This window comes from Cicer arietinum, chromosome 1 (genome assembly GCF_000331145.2).
Source record: "Cicer arietinum cultivar CDC Frontier isolate Library 1 chromosome 1, Cicar.CDCFrontier_v2.0, whole genome shotgun sequence".
NCBI classification, from domain to species: Eukaryota; Viridiplantae; Streptophyta; class Magnoliopsida; order Fabales; family Fabaceae; genus Cicer; species Cicer arietinum.
This window is the reverse complement of record NC_021160.2, coordinates 9,674,637-9,692,703: the sequence shown is the minus strand read 5'-3', so window position 1 is coordinate 9,692,703 and position 18,067 is coordinate 9,674,637. Positions and strand designations below refer to the sequence as shown.

At 32.5% G+C, this 18,067-nt stretch overlaps 1 protein-coding gene across 1 annotated transcript; it reads left to right on the top strand.

The window, feature by feature from the left end:
* The first annotated feature begins 607 nt into the window (after positions 1 to 607).
* Positions 608 to 4,772, top strand: LOC101488905 (uncharacterized). Its single transcript, XM_004487797.4, has 7 exons — positions 608 to 832; positions 935 to 970; positions 1,061 to 1,114; positions 1,214 to 1,267; positions 4,181 to 4,234; positions 4,317 to 4,388; positions 4,489 to 4,772. The coding sequence occupies exons 1-7, from the start codon at positions 788 to 790 to the stop codon at positions 4,609 to 4,611; spliced, it is 438 nt and encodes a 145-aa protein (XP_004487854.1). The 5' UTR covers positions 608 to 787; the 3' UTR covers positions 4,612 to 4,772.
* Positions 4,773 to 18,067: the final 13,295 nt, after the last annotated feature.

Sequence of the window (18,067 nt, the reverse complement as noted above, 5' to 3'; positions counted from 1 at the left end):
TCTCATGACATATTTCACTAACGTAAATTTAAGGAATGCCATACTCAGATACTCTCACTTAAAATTCAAATGCATTGATAAGATTCATAAGTTGTATGTGTGTAATCTTAAATTTATATTCACTAATTTGACCTTTATTTTTTTTATCAGATCACTAATATATTACATCTATTATATCACTTTCTCTATTTATTTCTCACTCAAGGTGTATACTAGATGTATGGATATACATCCAATATTTTCCAACATTGCTAAATGTTAATCAACTTTTGTCACTTATATAAACTTAGTTTTTTATTTTATCATGATTTCAAAATATTTCCTAATATTACTAAGTGTTAATCAACTTGATCATAAAATTTATTTTCATTTCATGTATTTCGACACATTACATCATTTCACTTCACTTTTATAATAAAATATAATAAAATAAATAATTTTTATTAAATATTAGTGTAAAATTAGTGCTCTACATTTTACTCTTAATAAAATAAAATATTTTGAAATTAGTAATGGTGGAAAAAAAAATAGGAAAAATGGTTGGTGGGAGAAGAGAGTAGAAAAAAAAAAAAGAGTGCAATATATATCCCGCCCAATCATAAATTCTGGTTCTCGACTTTTCAAATTTGAGCTCCTCTCTTCTCTTGTCTGTTGCACACTCACTATCTCTCTCTCTCTCTCTCTCTTGTGTGTTTATTAATAATTAATAATAACGTTGGTATTTTCCTTCCTCCATTGCTCCAATTTGAAGTCTTGTGAACCAAACCCTAGAACAACGAGATCCCCAATGTCTGCACCTGATTCAACTGCTCCTCCACTCCCTCTCTCCACTGTTCGTCTTCAATTCATTTTCGATATTCTATTATATATTATTCTTCATTTTCAATATTTATTAACCACCCCTTTTCTCTTCTCTTTGTTTTTTTCTTTTCAGAAGGAGAACATTACTCCCATTTCCACTAAAATCGCGGTACTTTACGGGACTTTATTTTACCATGCTTTTATTAATTCATCATCAAAACATTATTATGTATTTAAATGTAATACGTACTGTTCTCAGGAACTAAATGAATCACGATCGGAACTTCTCGGTAGAATTCAGAGTTTGAAACAGGTAACTTTTTATCATTTTTCTCACTAATTCTACGCGAATTCGTGTTTCTATTCTTATCTATAGCTGATTCTTTTGTTTGTTTTTTGGATGTATTACTAGGATTTGCAAGGTTGGAGATCAAAATTAGACACACAAGTCAAGGTCTATCGGGATGTAAGTTACGCTCATGAATCTCAATTTGCTAAATACAGCATTTTTTTTAGAGTTTTATGCTTCCTATAACTTATTTCCCTTTTTGTATCTTGGGTGTTTCTAAAGAACAAATGTTATGATTCAACACTGTTTTAGTTGAGTATTTTAGCTAAATATATTAGGTTGTGGGCTTAAGTTAGGACTTGGTATATGTTTGGATTTGCGGTACAACACATTATTCTCACGTCCTAAGGCACGTTTAAGTGAAGCTAAGCTTTCAAGCTTCTCATAACGGCACGATGGGGGTGCGCCGTTCAGAAGAAAAAAACAATCTCTTGGAAGGGCAAACCCCTCTCTAGTCAGGGGAACTTAGGGCATGTTCAGATTTGTGATATAGAATGAAATGGAATACAATAGGTTAGTTAGATTTTAAAAATTGGATGTTATCTCGTATCATTCCATTCCAACTTATTCCATCCTATACCACCCATCCAAACATTATCATATAAAAAAACAACAAAGGGCTTTGAAGGTTTTTTTAATAAATGCCTAAACCTTTTCTCTGTTTTTTAAAAACTGCCAAGCAGGGGAGAGCTTATTTTGAAACCCTACCTTCCCCTCCAATACACCTCCCAAACAAAGCCTTACGGTGCACATTACATAGCCTAAGGTATACCAAATATCAAGAGAGTTTCCTACTTCGCGTGTACAGACTTATGTAGTTACTGATGTGTTATGTGCCACACATATTTCTTTGTGCTGGCTCTGCTTTGTATATCTGTCCATCAGTAACACTATGCTGACTTAGAATTGGCATCCAAGATTCTCAAGTTGTACAATTTGGTTCACGTACTTATCCACATCTTCTATGTTTTTTTGCTTGGAGCTATGTTGTTAGTCTCATATAGCAGCGCATAACGCCGAACGGTAAAAATGGGATAGCGGGATCACCGCCATTGCAAAGGCCAAAAAACAGTATATAAAGTAAACATAAAATACAAATAGTATACAAAAATACTAAAAATAGCAAAATTCACCAAAATTAAAGAGGTAAACATACTTTATAACCAAAATTCAACATCAAAATCAAGTTCCAATAGTAATTGTAATAAAAAAATAGAGAAAAGAACGATGGCAACAGAGCAAGAACGAGAAAACGATTTCTTTTTCACGATGCTGAACCAACCCCTTTGTGGGTTTATAATGATAAAAAATTATGCCGTAAGTGGGTGTGAAATGACCCAGATACCCTTAATGAAGAATAAAAAAAACTGAGAAAGCCCTATAGCAGGTCGGGTTGGGATAGTGGGTTACAATGGGATTCGTGGCCGGAAGCGCCGCTACCCTTGAATGCATTTCCCAGTCGCTGGTGTCGCAGCCAGCCCCTCCATTGCACTGGGATAGTGGGATCGCGCAGGATTGACAACATAGGCTTGGAGTATTAACTCCCCAAGATATTTCTTATGCCAAATCATTGTATCAAAGAGGATAGTTTCTAAGCTTTAATTTGAGTGCCTTCATTTTCATCATTGTTATGTTCATATTGAATAAGACTGCATTTGATTTGATTAGATTAAAACTGCAAAAATCTCTTTGACATGACAGCCTTTCCAAACAGGAAGGATAAAATCAAGTGTGTTGTTGAATCAATGCTTTAAAGAAATGTCAATGGCTCCTAGAGTTGGGTGGGTGTGTTAGTTACATGTTCAACAACTGTTCTCCTAAACTGAAACTCAAAGTGATGGGGTAGTTACTTAGTAGTGGCTAGATGGGAGCAAAGTGAGTATAGTGTTTAGCTTGTCATCTTCAGCCTTATCTCACATCTCAAGGTTGAATAGGATTGTACCAGATATCGCATAACAAATACACTAGAATGTTTGCAGCCAAAATTTCATGCAAGATAGGGTAGTTTATCTTTATCCTATCCAATTAAATTTTATACCGCACTAAGTACGGACCTGGGATGTATTCATACAAGGAGTGATTCTTTGCTAGTCTTCTGGATATCTATTTTTGGTTGTCTAGATTATAGAACCAAGGAAAGTTATAGTTTTATTTACATTATATGGTCCTTTTCTAATTTGTTGCTCCGTGTTTGCTGAAGAGCTTCTTTAACGGTTGAGATATACTTTTTAGTCCCTATACATATATTTAATTGAAAATGTAGAAACCAAGTTGAAAATATAGTTTTAGTCCCTATACATATATTCAATTAGCCCCTGCTGCTTTTCAAATTCTTTCTACATTTCACTCTGAAATGTAGAAACCAAGTTGAAAATGAGTCTCACGTATAGGGATTAGAAATATTTAATTTCTTGTCCCCCTAAATATGACAACCATTTCCAGTTTAGTCCTTTTTATTTTATAGTAATTCCATGCATATTTTATGGTGTTATAATGACCATATATGTCAGGGGTGACATTGAAAACTGAAATACATATCTAGGATTAAATTGAAAACTCATTAATATGAGTTAAATATATACTGATTACGGACCCAGAGTATTTTCTACCTTTCATTATGTATAGCTAGTTGGAAAGAAACCTGTTTTTGACTTTTAACAGGCAGAGTTGAACACCTAAAAAGAAATCTGTAAAAATATTTTTATCATTCACAGACACACGTCATATGGTTTGCTTTGACTATTGCTGATAATTAATAATGAACGAGCTATCCAGGGTCCATGGCTTCTTTTTTGCCAGGTTTTGATAGGGTTCATGTTGTTCATAATGTGTTCAATGGTCATAGCTCATAGAGATTAGTATATGATTTGATCCTCTTGTGTCTTGTTTATTTTTTGGTTACTGTTGTAGCTAAACTCTTCTTTTATAACTACATCAAATGTTATTTTACCTTTACCCTTATTTTATGTTAAAAACAGTGATAAATTTGTAGTTTTGCAACTCTTGATGGATTTATTTTTCTTCATGCAGGAGCTGTCAGACCTTAAGAAAACACTCAATGTCGAAGTGGAGCAACTTAGAGCAGTAAGTTTTTTTTTAAAGTTCCTCTAGTGCTCTCTTTCAAATTGAATTCTTGTGTGAAATTTGTTTATAAAATCGAAACTAGGAATTTCAAGATCTGAGAACCACTCTTCAGCAACAACAAGAGGATGTTACTTCTAGCTTAAGAAACTTGGGGGTAAGTATTTAGCAAAATTCTATTATTTAACAATTTCTTGGGTTAATTTTTGAAAATCGCTTCCTCCCAATACATCAAAATGTATTGCAATGTATTGCAGCTTCAGGATGTCTCAGGAGATGTAAAGCAAGCTCAATCACAAGAGGCTAAGATTGAAGAAATTGTCAAGGAAGAGCAGCCAGTGTTGCCAAAAGAGGAGAATGCCAAAGTAACTGAAAATTAAATAGCCTTTTGTTTGGGGTATTTGCTATACTATAAATGTATACCCTAAGAGCTGAGTGGTTTTATGTGTGTTTGTATTAGTAGTTTTATGTTCTGTTTGATTAGTACTGTTGAGTACAATACAATACAGACTCAAGTAAATCAATGATAAAAAGTTTCCTACCCTTTGTGTTCTCTATATTACTAGGACCCCATTTTCCTAAGAATCGGATGATTAAAAAAATGACAAACGCAATTTGAATAAGAAGCTCTGACATAAAAGTATCTGGACGCGAGAAAACAAGCCTTAAAAATATCAAAGTACTACTCCATAACTGTGTTGCTTGCATTATTTATATGGGTTATTTGATTAACCAGAAGTTATTGTTAGTAACCTGAGTTTCCTAGTGAAAGTCAACTGATAAAGCATTCGCCTAATCCTTTGTTACTACTTAGTGGTTTGTACCTCTGTTAGCTTTCCTACCGTACATAATACACAGTTTCAATCACACTAGTTAATTTCAATCTTGATTTCAGTTTGAACGGCTTAGATTATACAGTAGAGAATCCGATTCTGTCATGGAGTGTGAGTAAAGTACAAAAATTTAGTGCATTAATCATTTAATTGTTGTGTCAACATGCTTGTTAACATGGGGTGTGATAGTGGTAACCTCAACTTTATATGAGATTTATCTAACTCAAACTAGTCATTTGTTTCTTGATGATGTTATTGAAGTTTCTAGTATTTTTTAATTTTGTTGTAGTTCTTTTTTTTATTTTTTATATATTGGACTTCGGCTGTCTTATATACAAACCGAAAAACAACCTTTGTGGTTAAATAAAGAAACTTCATTTTACATAATGCTGAAAATAAAGCAAAAAAATAAAAGCAACCAGATTATTTAATCTAAATTAATGATGCTGAAATTCTCGAACGCTCAAAAACTTAATAAAATGATTGTTCACTCAAATTACAAGAAACATTAAATTTGGATTTAATGTTCAACCAACCATGGCTATGGCTCCTTAGTTAGCACGGAATGACGTTGGCATAGAGTTAGGTCCACAGGCCACTTAAATTCAAATTTAGATATTTTTTAAAATTTAAATATGGTTGGATACACTCCATGTATTTCTATGGTTATTTAATATTCGATTAAATAAGTGCCGCGCAAAGTTTGTCTAGTTGGTAATTTAACACAAATCTCACGAGAATTTAGATTCAAATTCTACCTTCAATTTAAAGAACTTGTTCGTGAATAATATATAAATAAGATCATTTCTTATTGTAGTGAAATTTCAAAATTCAATTCACCAAAACTTTTTCTATAAAAAAGAATATTAAATAATTTTTTAGTCCTATAAATTATTATTTATAAGCTTCAATAAAACAATCATGGTGCGGTTGTAGTATATATTGAAATGTCAACAAAAGTATTTCTAAATGATTTTTTCACAAACAATTTACAAAATTTGTAAAAAGTTGTTCCCCAAAAAATGACGCAAATGAGTGATTATGAGCCAAAAATTTACTTCAAATCATCCATTTTTGATGAATGAGGAAGAAGGAAGAAATGAGTAGAAGTACATAACTCGACTTTGAAGTAACAATATTAATTATAAGAAGGGGGGTTTGAATTATAATTGCCTCTTTTTAAAATTCCTGTTTAAAAAATTGAAAGTTTAACTCAAGATTGATCTTGGTTATAAACGAATATTGATCTTGATTAGTGTAAAACAACAATATCAATTTAATCAATATAAAAACTGATGTAAAACATATAATAAATAGAGATAGAGATAGATAGATCACACAAACATATATCCTGGTTCACCCAAACACGGGTTACGTCTATTCCTCACAAATGTGAGATTTTTCACTAAGTGCTCAAGGAAAGATCGTTCTTGATTTTCACAGATCAATCTTGATCTTTACACAGTTTCTACCTTTCTACCTAGAAAGGATTTTCACAGGTTTACCTTACACTATTTCAAAAAGAATTTTGCAAGCTAACTTTTAAAACATAAAAAGATTTTTTACACACTACTCAAGCTATGTTATAAAAAATAGCCTTAAGTTATAAAGTAATGATTTTAAGAGTAATAGAATTTGAGTATTGCTCAACTCTTGTTTGAGAAATAGATTCTATATTTAGAACTAAGATTATTACTGATTATAACACAACACAAATAAGAAAACTACAAGCGTGAGAATGATTCTGACAAGCTTGAGTATAATTGAATCAATTATGCTTTTCTTGGCACTTTTTGTTGTATTTTGTTCTTCATCTTGAAGCTGTATTTATAGGCTTCAAGAGAGCTTAGGACAACTCATTTATCCTTTGAAATAAGGCCAGCTGTCATGGATAAGATCAAACAAAAAACAAGAGTGCTTAAGCTGAAACCAGGAACATTCTTGGCATCCAAGATCGATCTTCGAATTTGGAGATGAGTTGATTTGTACTTTATGGTTCTGTCAGTTGTTTGAGATGATTTATGTCTATACGTCAAGTGTGCAGGTCTTGATTGAAAGTAAAACTTCAGTGTACTTTATAGGTTGTAAATTTGTACTTGCTTTTGCCTTACTTGAAGAATGATCTTGCTTTGTACTTTTCATGAAACATGTCTTTGATCCTTCGAATTCTGGAAGAATGCTAATTTAGATTGATCCTTGCTTATTCTTGATGAAGGTATGAGATCAATTAAATCTTCCAGGATCCAATCTTTCACAAAGAAAACTGATCATTCTTGTTTAAGTCATATGTGGAAAACGTTCTTCGTTTTCCAAAAATATCTCAAGAACAATCTTGGTTTTACTAAAGTATGTTAGAAACAATCTTCGTTTTACTGAAGTATGTCAAGAGCGATCTTGGTTTAACTGTTTTTGCTTTCTTGATTTTAATGAGATCTGCTTTGAAATACTTGATACCTAATTTGTTTTGACACACTCAAATGCACATGTTAAATACCAAAACACTTAGAATCATAATTAGAATTCTTAATTAACATTTTGTTTAATTATCATCAAAACATTAATTTGAGATTTGGTCTTAACAATCTCCCCCTTTTTGATGATGACAAACATGTTAATTTAGATTTTAATAATAATTCGGAGAGTTTTAAAAAACGAACACCCCCTCAATATGTGCTAAACATTTGAACCCAATAATGATTTTTCATTAATGTTACAAAAAAGTTCCTTGATCATTACAGGGTGGTTCGAAAAAAAAAATACAAGTAGATATATAAAAAGACAGCTACATACCAGTTTTAAAATCTAAGACACTTATCCCCCTTTGTCACATCAAAAAGGAATAGGAGAGCTAAGCTAAATACAGTAAATCAAAAGGACAAAGAAGGTGAAAATGCTTCAGATGATGTAGTTAACGAAGGCTGAGGAACTTCTGGAAATGTAGGAGGAGGATTAGGCACAGGTGGTTCGAGACCAAACTTGGGAGCCACCTGATTTGTTATCCAGTCCCTCAGAATTGCTTGCTCTTTATCCCGATGAGCTTGTCTTGCAATGATAGTTTACAGAGCAGCAAAAATACTGGGAATGTTCTTATATGCTCTTGAGGGTTCCTTTTCCAGCTTGGTCCTTTTGGAGGGACGATGATGATCATCAATATGAGTTCTTTGGGAAGGAGCGGTAGAGGTGCAAAAAGTGGATATAATGGAAAAAGTAGTATTGATGTGAGGAAGAGAGTTGGGAGCAGAGTGATGGGGAATAGAGAGGCTAACTATATCCAAATCAGGAAAAGCCAAGTATTGACTTATTCCAAAGAGTGATGAAGATGTAGTTTTATGGGGTGAGACAAAAACTGGAAACATTTTTTAAATGTGTTGAACTGGAAGTGTAGGACATAAATTGTCTTGAGAAGAAGATTTGTGAATGATGGACGTGTAGAGGCAGCAAGATTCAAATTTTGGAAAACATTTGGAAGCGGAGAACGTTCTTCAGATTTGGTTGCGGTGAAGAACGTTCTTGAGGTTCAGTTGGGTTGTGTGTTTCAGAGATTCGTGCAGACCTTTTTCGTTTGTTGGTGGAAGATGGATTGATAACAGATTGGGGTGAAGGTGGAATGGTGGGAATCTGTTTCATATGGGAGATATTCTTATATGAGAATTTTGAAATCTTATTGATGAAGGGTTCAGTCATGAGAGGAATCTGAAAATGTCTAGTTTTTTTAATAAAAACCATGCCATACGAGACAATGTTTCTCTTATAGTCTTTTTGGATGGCAGCAATCATGTGTTGGATTATTAGATAGGGTAGATTTATCTTCATACAATGAAGAAGGTGATAAACAGCTCTTGGAACACCTTTTTTTTTGAGATGTTTAAGGCTGTGTACCAATCTTTTCCAAAGATTGTTAATCCTTCAGATGGTAATTTCAAAATTTCAGCCAAAATTAAAGGTCAAGGCGAATTTCAATACCTTTCAAAGTGGAGACTATGAGAGATTTGTCTGCAAATGCTTCAGCGTTGTAATAGAAGGCGCTTATGACTTCTGGGTAATAGCAATCAAATATTTTGAGGAAATCAGTCCAGCCAAGTGCATCAGTATGATGTTGAATGGAGACTCCTTCTATTTGAAGATTTTCAAAATCAAAAACTCGCCCAATGCCAATAGGACGTTGAGCCCATTTTTCAGAATAAAGTTTTTGATTTTTTTAGAAAATCAAAGGTGGAATACAAATTTTGACAAAAGAATGGCTGGTGGAGGTTTTAATGTTTGTTGTTTTGGAAGTTTTTATGGTTTTTTTGGTTGGATTTTGAAGAGGAGAACGATCTTAGGCTGGTAGTTTGTTTGAAGAACGTTCTTGAGGTGGAAGTTGAGATGAAGAACGTTCATTAGGTGGGAGTGGATTCGAAGAACGTTCCTGAGGTGTTTGTTGAGACGGAGAACGTTCTTGAGGTGGGAGTGAAGACGCAGAACGTTCTTGAGGTGGTTGTTTCTTTTGGGATTTTTTTGGATTTTTGGAGGCCAAAAACTGTGAAAGTGTTGATGGAGATTTAGATTTAGGATTTTTTGGTTTAGATTTAGAGGGTGTGACTTTGGTTGGAGGACATTTGGAAGAAGATTTTGGGGATTTTGAATGAGTTTTTGGAGTTGCTGGGGTTTTTGAAGTTTTTGGGGATTTTGGTATTTCTGGGGACGTTGGTTTGGAGGGTTGTGATGTGGGAACGGCTTGTGATTGAGGAATATGTTGAGGTGGTTCATCATCATCATCATCAAAGATGGTATGGATTGAGGTATCCATTTTTGTGTTCTTAGAAGTGTCAATGCCAGCTAGAACACGCATTGATATGCGTCTAGAAGATGAAGTGCTGGTACTGGGGTTTTGGTTTTTTTAAGATGGGGTGGGCATTGACTGATGGAAAGGGGAGGACATTGATATAATGGAGGAAGCATGATTGAGATAGGTTGAGGACCGGATTTCGAAGATGAATACATATAGTCCGAGAACGTTTTCTCTGAGGATGATTGTAGAGGTGTTATTCTTGGTGGAGGAGATGGTGAAGGTGAAAAAGATGATGATGATGATGATGATGATGATGATGATGACGATGATGATGATGATGGTGATGGTGATTTGGGATTTTTGTGTGCCATGGTTTTTGTACGAGCTATGTTTGAAAAATAACGAGAGCTTGAGGAAGAGGAAGATAGGAGACGAGTTTTGCAACAACAAAAAATTGAAATATAAGAGATGAGAAAGTGACCGTTTTGATTTGTTTGATGTTGATTAAGAAGTGGATGGAGTGCCACGCATGTGATTGACTTGATAGGGCAGTTGAGCATTGGGAAGGAGGAAAAAGAAATCATGTAACTGAGTAAAGCATGGGTAGCCGTTACTTTTAAAAAGTAGCAGACGTTTCAAATGAAAAAGGGTGATTTTGAAAGTTAGTGATGATGAAGAACGAAGATCGTTCTTGAGCGGCTTGGCAAAAACAAGCTAAAAAATGAAGAAGGTTCTTCGTTATGACCAGAATGATCTGGCTTCAATTTGAACGATCCTGACGAGAATTTTTAATGATTTTTAATCGTTCTTTGCTGAAATTGAAGCTTTCTTCAACAAGAGGTTTTGCAAAGAGATCAACTAACTGATTTTTTGTATCCACAAAGATTAATTCAATCTCCTTTTTACTCACATGATCCCTAATAAAATGGTGATTTATCTCTATATGTTTGGACCTTGAATGTTGAATAGGATTCTTAGATAAATTAATAACACTAGTATTATCAATATATATTGGAATATGAGAATACCTTACTGAAAAGTCTTCAAGTTGATTCTTAATCCATAAGACTTGAGAGCAACAATTTGCTGTTGAGACATATTCAACTTCGGCGGTTGATAGGGCAATTGTGTTTTGCTTCTTACATGACCAGCTTATCAATGCTTCCCCTAGGAACTGACATGCACCACTTGTGCTTTTTCTTTTCATTTTATCACTAGCATAGTCGGCATCACAATAAGCTACAAAATTAAAATGAGAACTTTTGCTATACCAAAGGCCAAGATCAGTAGTACCTATGAGATAACGAAAAATTATTTTGATTGCTGTTAAGTGAGACTCTTTTGGCGAAGATTGAAACCTAGCGCACAAGCCTACTGCAAAAACAATGTTAGGCCTACTTGCAGTTAGATAAAGTAAGGAGTCAATCATACCTCTATATTCCTTTTCAGAGATTGATTGTCCATTTTCATCTTTATCTAATGAGAATGATGGGTGCATGGGAGTAGTCATAATATTGGCTTCACTCATTTTATATTTCTTTAAAAGGTCATTGATATATTTTTCTTGACAAATGAAAATTCCATTTGTGTGTTGTTTGATTTGTAAACCAATAAAATATCTCAATTCTCTCATCATACTCATTTCAAATTCGCTTTGCATGAGATTTGAAAAATCTTCACACATTTTTTCATAATATCATCAACATACACTTGAACTATGAGTAAATCACTTTTACTTGTTTTCTTAAAAAGTATTGTGTCAATGTTTCAACGGGAAAAATTATTTTTGATAAAAAATGAACTCAATCTTTCATACAAACCCTAGGATCTTGTTTTAAACCATATAAGGCTTTGGTGAGTTTAAAAACATGATTTGGTTTCTTTTGATCTTCAAAACCTGGAGGTTGACGAACATAAACTTGTTCATTCAAAAAACCATTTAAAAAAGCACTTTTAACATCTATTTGAAAAATTTTGATGTTTTTATATGATGCATATGCAAGGAGGATTCGTATGGCTTCTAACCTTGCAACTATAGCAAAGGTTTCATCATAGTTTATTCCTTCTTATTGATTGTACCCTTGAGCAACTAACCTTACTTTGTTTCTTACAACTTTTCCTTCTTCATCTAGCTTATTTCTAAAGACCCATTGTGTTCCAATAATTGACTGATCTTGTGGATCTGGAACAAGGGTCCAGACTTCATTTTTCTCAAATTGAAGAAGTTCTCCTTTCATTGCATTGATCCAAGATTGATCAATTGTTGCTTCTTTGATGGATTTTGGCTCTACTTGAGATATCATTGCCAGGTTGCGGTTTGTATCATCTTTAAATGAAATTCTTGTTCTAATACCATCACCTGTATCTCCAATGATTTGATTTGGAGGATGATCACCTATTAATTTACTGCTTATAGGAGGAGTTTGAAACAGAGATTGTTTATCAATCTTGTTTTCCTGGAGAATGATATGTTGTGTTTGCCTAAATTGTTCTTCCTCCTCATCATCTTTCTTTTTTAACTCAAGATCATCAAACTCATCAAATAAAATGTGCATACTGATTTCAACAGTTTTAGTTCTTAAATTAAAAATATGATATCCCTTAGATTCCATTGAATATCCTAAGAATATAGCTTTATCTGATTTTGCATCAAATTTTTCCAAGTTATCTTTGTTGTTTAAAATGTAGCAATAACATCCAAAGATATGAAATGTTTGATTTTCTATTTTTCCAGATTTCATAGGGTGTTTGTTTATCACTTTTCTAATTGAAACACGATTCAAAATATAGCAGAAAGTATTAATAGCTTCAGCACAAAAATACTTTTCAACATTGGATTCTTCCAAGATCGTTCTTGCCATCTCTTGCAACGTTCTATTTTTCCTTTCAACAACTCCATTTTGTTGAGGAGTTCTTGCACAAGATAGATTGTGAGAGATGCCAAGTTCATCAAAAAATGTATTGAATGATGCATTGATGAATTCACTCCCATGATCACTTCTTACAGTGATGATGTTGGATTCCTTTTTATTTTGAACTTTTTTACAAAAAAAATTGAAGGCATCAAAAGCATCATCTTTTTGTTTCAAAAATAACACCCATGTGTATCTAGAGAAATCATCAACAATCACAAATCCATATTTCATTCCTCCTAAACTGGTGGTTTTGATGGAACCAAAAAGATCAATGTGAAGTAGTTCAAGAGGTTTTTTAGTTGACATAAACTCTTTTGAATGAAAGCTACTTTTAACTTGTTTCTCTTTTGCACAAGCTTCACACAATTTATCTTTTTCAAAATTTATTTTAGGAAGTCCTCTAACAAGATCTAATTTTGATAGTTTTGAAATTGTTTTCATATTTAAATGTCCAGTTCTCTTATGCCATATCCATTTGTCTTTATTTATGGACATGAGGAAAGATTCAACAAGTAGTTCTTCAATGTATAAAATGTAAAGATTTTTCTTTTTGGATGCAGAAAACATGATTTCTCCAAAATTTGCCATTCTCACTTCACATATGTTTGGTTTAAAAATAATTTCAAAGTCATTATCACAGAGTTAACTAATGCTAAGAAGGTTATGTTTCAATCCTTCAACATATTGAACATCATTGATTTTGACAGAATTTATTTTACCTATGGTTCCATTGCCTCTGATCTTGACTTGATCATTGTTTCCAAATGTTACAGATCCTCCATCTTGTTTGATAAATGACATGAAGCGATCCTTGTCACCTGTCATATGCCTTGAACAGCCACTGTCCAAAAACCACGATCTTTTCTTGACATCTTGAGATCCATCATGCATGATGTGTTATATTATTTTTAGGTACCCACTTGATCTTGGGTCCTGAGGAGTTAGTCTTAAAATCTGATTCCTCATTAGTGTTAAATGTTGTTTCAGAATTGCAAATTTTAGACCAAGAGGAATATCTAGTGGTTTGTTTTGAAAAAGGTTTAAAGAACTGAGTTACAGCTAGTTTTGATAAAGCTCTAGAACGTTCTTTGTTTTTTACATTAGCTGAATAATGTTCTTCGTTTTTTACATCAACTGGAGAACGTTCTCCTTTTTTCAGTTTTTGAGAAAAAAATTGCTTTGGCTCTAAAATGTTCTTCCTTTCTGAAGATTTGTTCATCCCTTTTTTTTAAAATAACATGCAAACTCTAGATGTCTAATTTTGTCACAATATGAACATTTGATTTTGCATTTTCCTTATTTCCTTTTAGAAACAAAAATATTTTCATACATTTTAGTTTTTTAAGTTTTATCAAAACCAAGTCCAGCTTTATCAAATATTCCCACTTGGGATTCCATGATTCTCTGAAAAGTTTCATTGGCTTTAATGAAGTTTATTAAATCATTTTTAAGAATTTCAACTCCAGCCTTGAGAAGAACATTCTCCGTTTGAGGTGAATATCGTTCTTGACTTTCTGAATTTTCAGATTCAAGATTTTTGAGTTGAGATTCTTTCATATTTTGAATGATCTCTTTAAGTTTATCATTCATAGCCTGAATTTTCTTTTTCTCTTTTTTTTCCTTGTGAAATTTTTCTTTAAAAGAACTACACTTTTGAAAGAGAAAATTTGAATAATTTAGCAAATTGTCAAATTCAGTTTCCATTTATTTACATACAAGACATGGTTCAGAATTTGTTACCTATGTATCTTCAATGTTTTCCATCAAATACAGGTTTGCTTCTTCAGGTTCATCTGTTTCTGGTTCATCAGAATCATCCCAGGTTGCCATCATTGACTTCTTCTTGAAAGAGAATTTCTTTGGCACCTTTTTGTTTAATGGACATTCCGTTTTGTAATGTTCTTGTTTGTTGCCGCCAAAGCAAGTGATTTTGCTTTTATCTATTTCAGTTTTGAAGTCATTTATCTGGAGAACCCTTTTTGATTTGATTTGTTCTCCTCATCATTCTTTGTATCTTTCTTGTGATAAGAGCAATTTCTTCATCAACATCTTCTTGGCCATCTTCTGAATCACTTTTCTCATTTGTTTGTTGAATATTTGGTGAGCTTTGAGATGCTTTTAAGGCTATTGTTTTACATTTCTTTATAGGTTTATCTTCCACTAACAGTACTTCATGTGCCCTTAGAGTTCCAATAAGTTCTTCCAAGCCCAGTGCCTCAATATTTTTGGCTTGGCTTATAGTTGTCACCATTGGTCTCCATATGATTGGAAGAAATCTCATGATCTTTCTTACCATGTCTTGTATTGAATAAGATTTTCCAAGAGAGCGCATTTCGTTCACTATAGTTGTGAATCTTGAGTACATTTCATCGATTGTTTCTCCTTCATTCATTTCAAATAATTTGAACTTTCGAATGCCAATGTCAATTCTTGTTTCCTTAATATGGTTTGTTCCCTCATGGTGAGTTTGCAATGTATCACATACTTTCTTGGCCGTGTCACATTCATCTACTCTTTCACTTTCTTCCTTGCTTAAAGCACATGATAAAAGTAATTGAGCTTTTGAGTTTAGATACCTTAGATCTTTCATCTGTTGTCCAGTCTTCTTCTTTCTTTTCAGCTGATGTTGAATCGTTTTGATCTATTCTTGGTATGAAGTCTCCATCCGTGATGATTCTCCATATATCAGTATCTTATGATTTCATGAACAATTGCATTATACTTTTCCAAAAATAATAATCCGAGCCATCAAAGTATGGTGGTCTGTTTGAAGACCCTCCTTTAGCAATGTATTTAGGTGTTTTAATCCTTAGAGACTGGTTGTGATGTTAATTGAAGTAACAATATGAATTATAAGGAAGGATAATTTGAATTATAATTGCCTCTTTTTAAAATTCCTGTTTTAAAAATTGAAAGTTTAACTCAAGATTGATTTTAGTTATAAACGAAGATTGATCTTGATTAGTGTAAAACAACAATATCAATTTATTCAATATAAAAACTGATGTAAAGCATATAATAAATAGAGATAGAGAGATCACACAAGCATATATCCTGGTTCACCCAAACACGGATTACATCCAGTCCTCACAAATGTGAGATTTTCCACTAAGTGCTCAAGCCAAGACCGTTCTTGGTTTTCACATATCAATCTTGATCTTTACACAGTTTCTACCTTTCTACCTAGAAAGGATTTTCACATGTTTACCTTACACTATTTTAGAAAGGATTTTGCAAGCTACCTTTTAAAACATAAAAGGATTTTTTACACACTACTCAAGCTATGTTATAAAAAATAGCCTTGAGTTATAAAGTAATGATTTTGAGAGTATTAGAATTTGAGTATTGCTCAAATCTTGTTTGAGAAATAGATTCTATATTTAGAACTCAGTTATTATTGATTCTAACACAACACAAATAAGAAAACTACAAGTGTGAGAATGATTCTGACAAGTTTGAGTATGATTGAATGAATTATGCTTTTCTTAGCACTTTTTGTTGTATTTTGTTCTCCATCTTGAAGTTGTATTTATAGGCTTCAAGAGAGCTTAGGACAACTCATTTATCCATTGAAATAAGGTCAACTGTCATGAGAGAGATGATGGATAAAGTCAGTCAAAAAAGCAAAAGAGTTCATGCTGAATCTAGGAACGTTCATGAGTTGATTTGTACTTTGTGGTTATGTCAGTTGTCTGAGATGATTTCTGTCTTTACGTCAAATGTGCAGGTCTTGATTGAAAGTACAACTTCAGTTTTTCAAAAATATCTCAAGAACAATCTTGGTTTTACTAAAGTATGTCATGAACGATCTTCGTTTTACTGAAGTATGTCAAGAACGATCTTGGTTTAACTGTTTTTGCTTTCTTGATTTTAATGAGATCTTCTTTGAAATACTTGGTACCTAACTTGTTTTGACACACTCAAATGCACATGTTAAATACCAAAACACTTAGAATCATAATTACAATTCTTAATTAACCTTTTGCTTAATTATCATCAAAACATTAATTTGAGATTTTGTCTTAACAGACTTGTGTTGTCAACATTCTTGGCTTGCAAGTAATTGATCAGGACTGACTCTAACTTGAAATGAAAGAAGGACTTGATCTAGTTGAAGGAGGTAACAGGTTCGAATTCATTCTTGAATCACACATCTTGTTCATTTAGTTAGAGAGAATATGAGAATAAATAAAATTATTTATGGATGTTATGGTTATTTTTTCTTTAAAATTTGTTGAAGCTTGTGTTTTCACCATCTTGGGTAGTTTGATTGGTGTAGGAATGTTCATAAAGTATTTTTTTTTTTTTTTTTTGTGTTCTAGGCACAAATGAAAAGATCATTCAATTTTGAGACACTTTTTCCAAATACTTGTAGGTTGTGCAAAAATATGTATAGATGATTGTTATTAGACTTAATTGTAATTTTGATCACTCTATTTTGATTAATTTACGAAATCGGTCACTCTATTTTAAAAGTACTCAACTTTGACCTCTCTATTAGATTTTTTAACTAAAAAAAATAAAGATTTGACGTATTTTAAATAACATGAGATATAATTCCATTATATAGAACCATCTAGATGGATTAATTATTTATATGTCATTAATTAAATTATAAAAATGAAAACAAAATTAAAATTAAAAGTTAAATTTTTACGGTGTTTTATTTTAATTTTGTGAGTATTAATCATTCTACATCATCGTATCATATGACATGTTATTTAAAATATTTAACGTCGCTGTTTTTTAGTTAAAAAAATAAAAAGAAATGATCAAAATTGTCGACTTTTAAAATATGAAGACTAATTTGATAAATCAATAAAAATTAAAAAAATAAAATACAATTAAATTTTATTATTATTTGATATATTGGGACTACTCGATTTTTTTGAATTAATCCTTCTTTATTGAATGTTTATCTCATTAAATTTTATCAGATTAAATGTTTGTAGTCTAATAATTGGATGTAATTGTAGGATCTGACACATCTCGATTTATTTAACGTAGAAAAAAGATTGAGCAAAATGGGACTAGGTTAAAAAATTAGAAAGTCTTGGCTCTGGAAGGCTGATTTATTCGGTATACCTAACCTACCATATTAAGTACTACCATTGTAAGAAATCTTAATAAGCTTACCTCATTGCATGCTTTGGAAAAGTGAAGTTTTGGATGAGAAAATGTTGTTTAGGGACTGCTGCTTATGTCTCGTCCTTGTCCATTCTCTAATTTTCAGTCCATGCTTCAAAGCTTTGCTGGCTACCACTTACAAACTCACAACAGAATTAAGACATACCACTTCTTAACACTTGTGTATAAC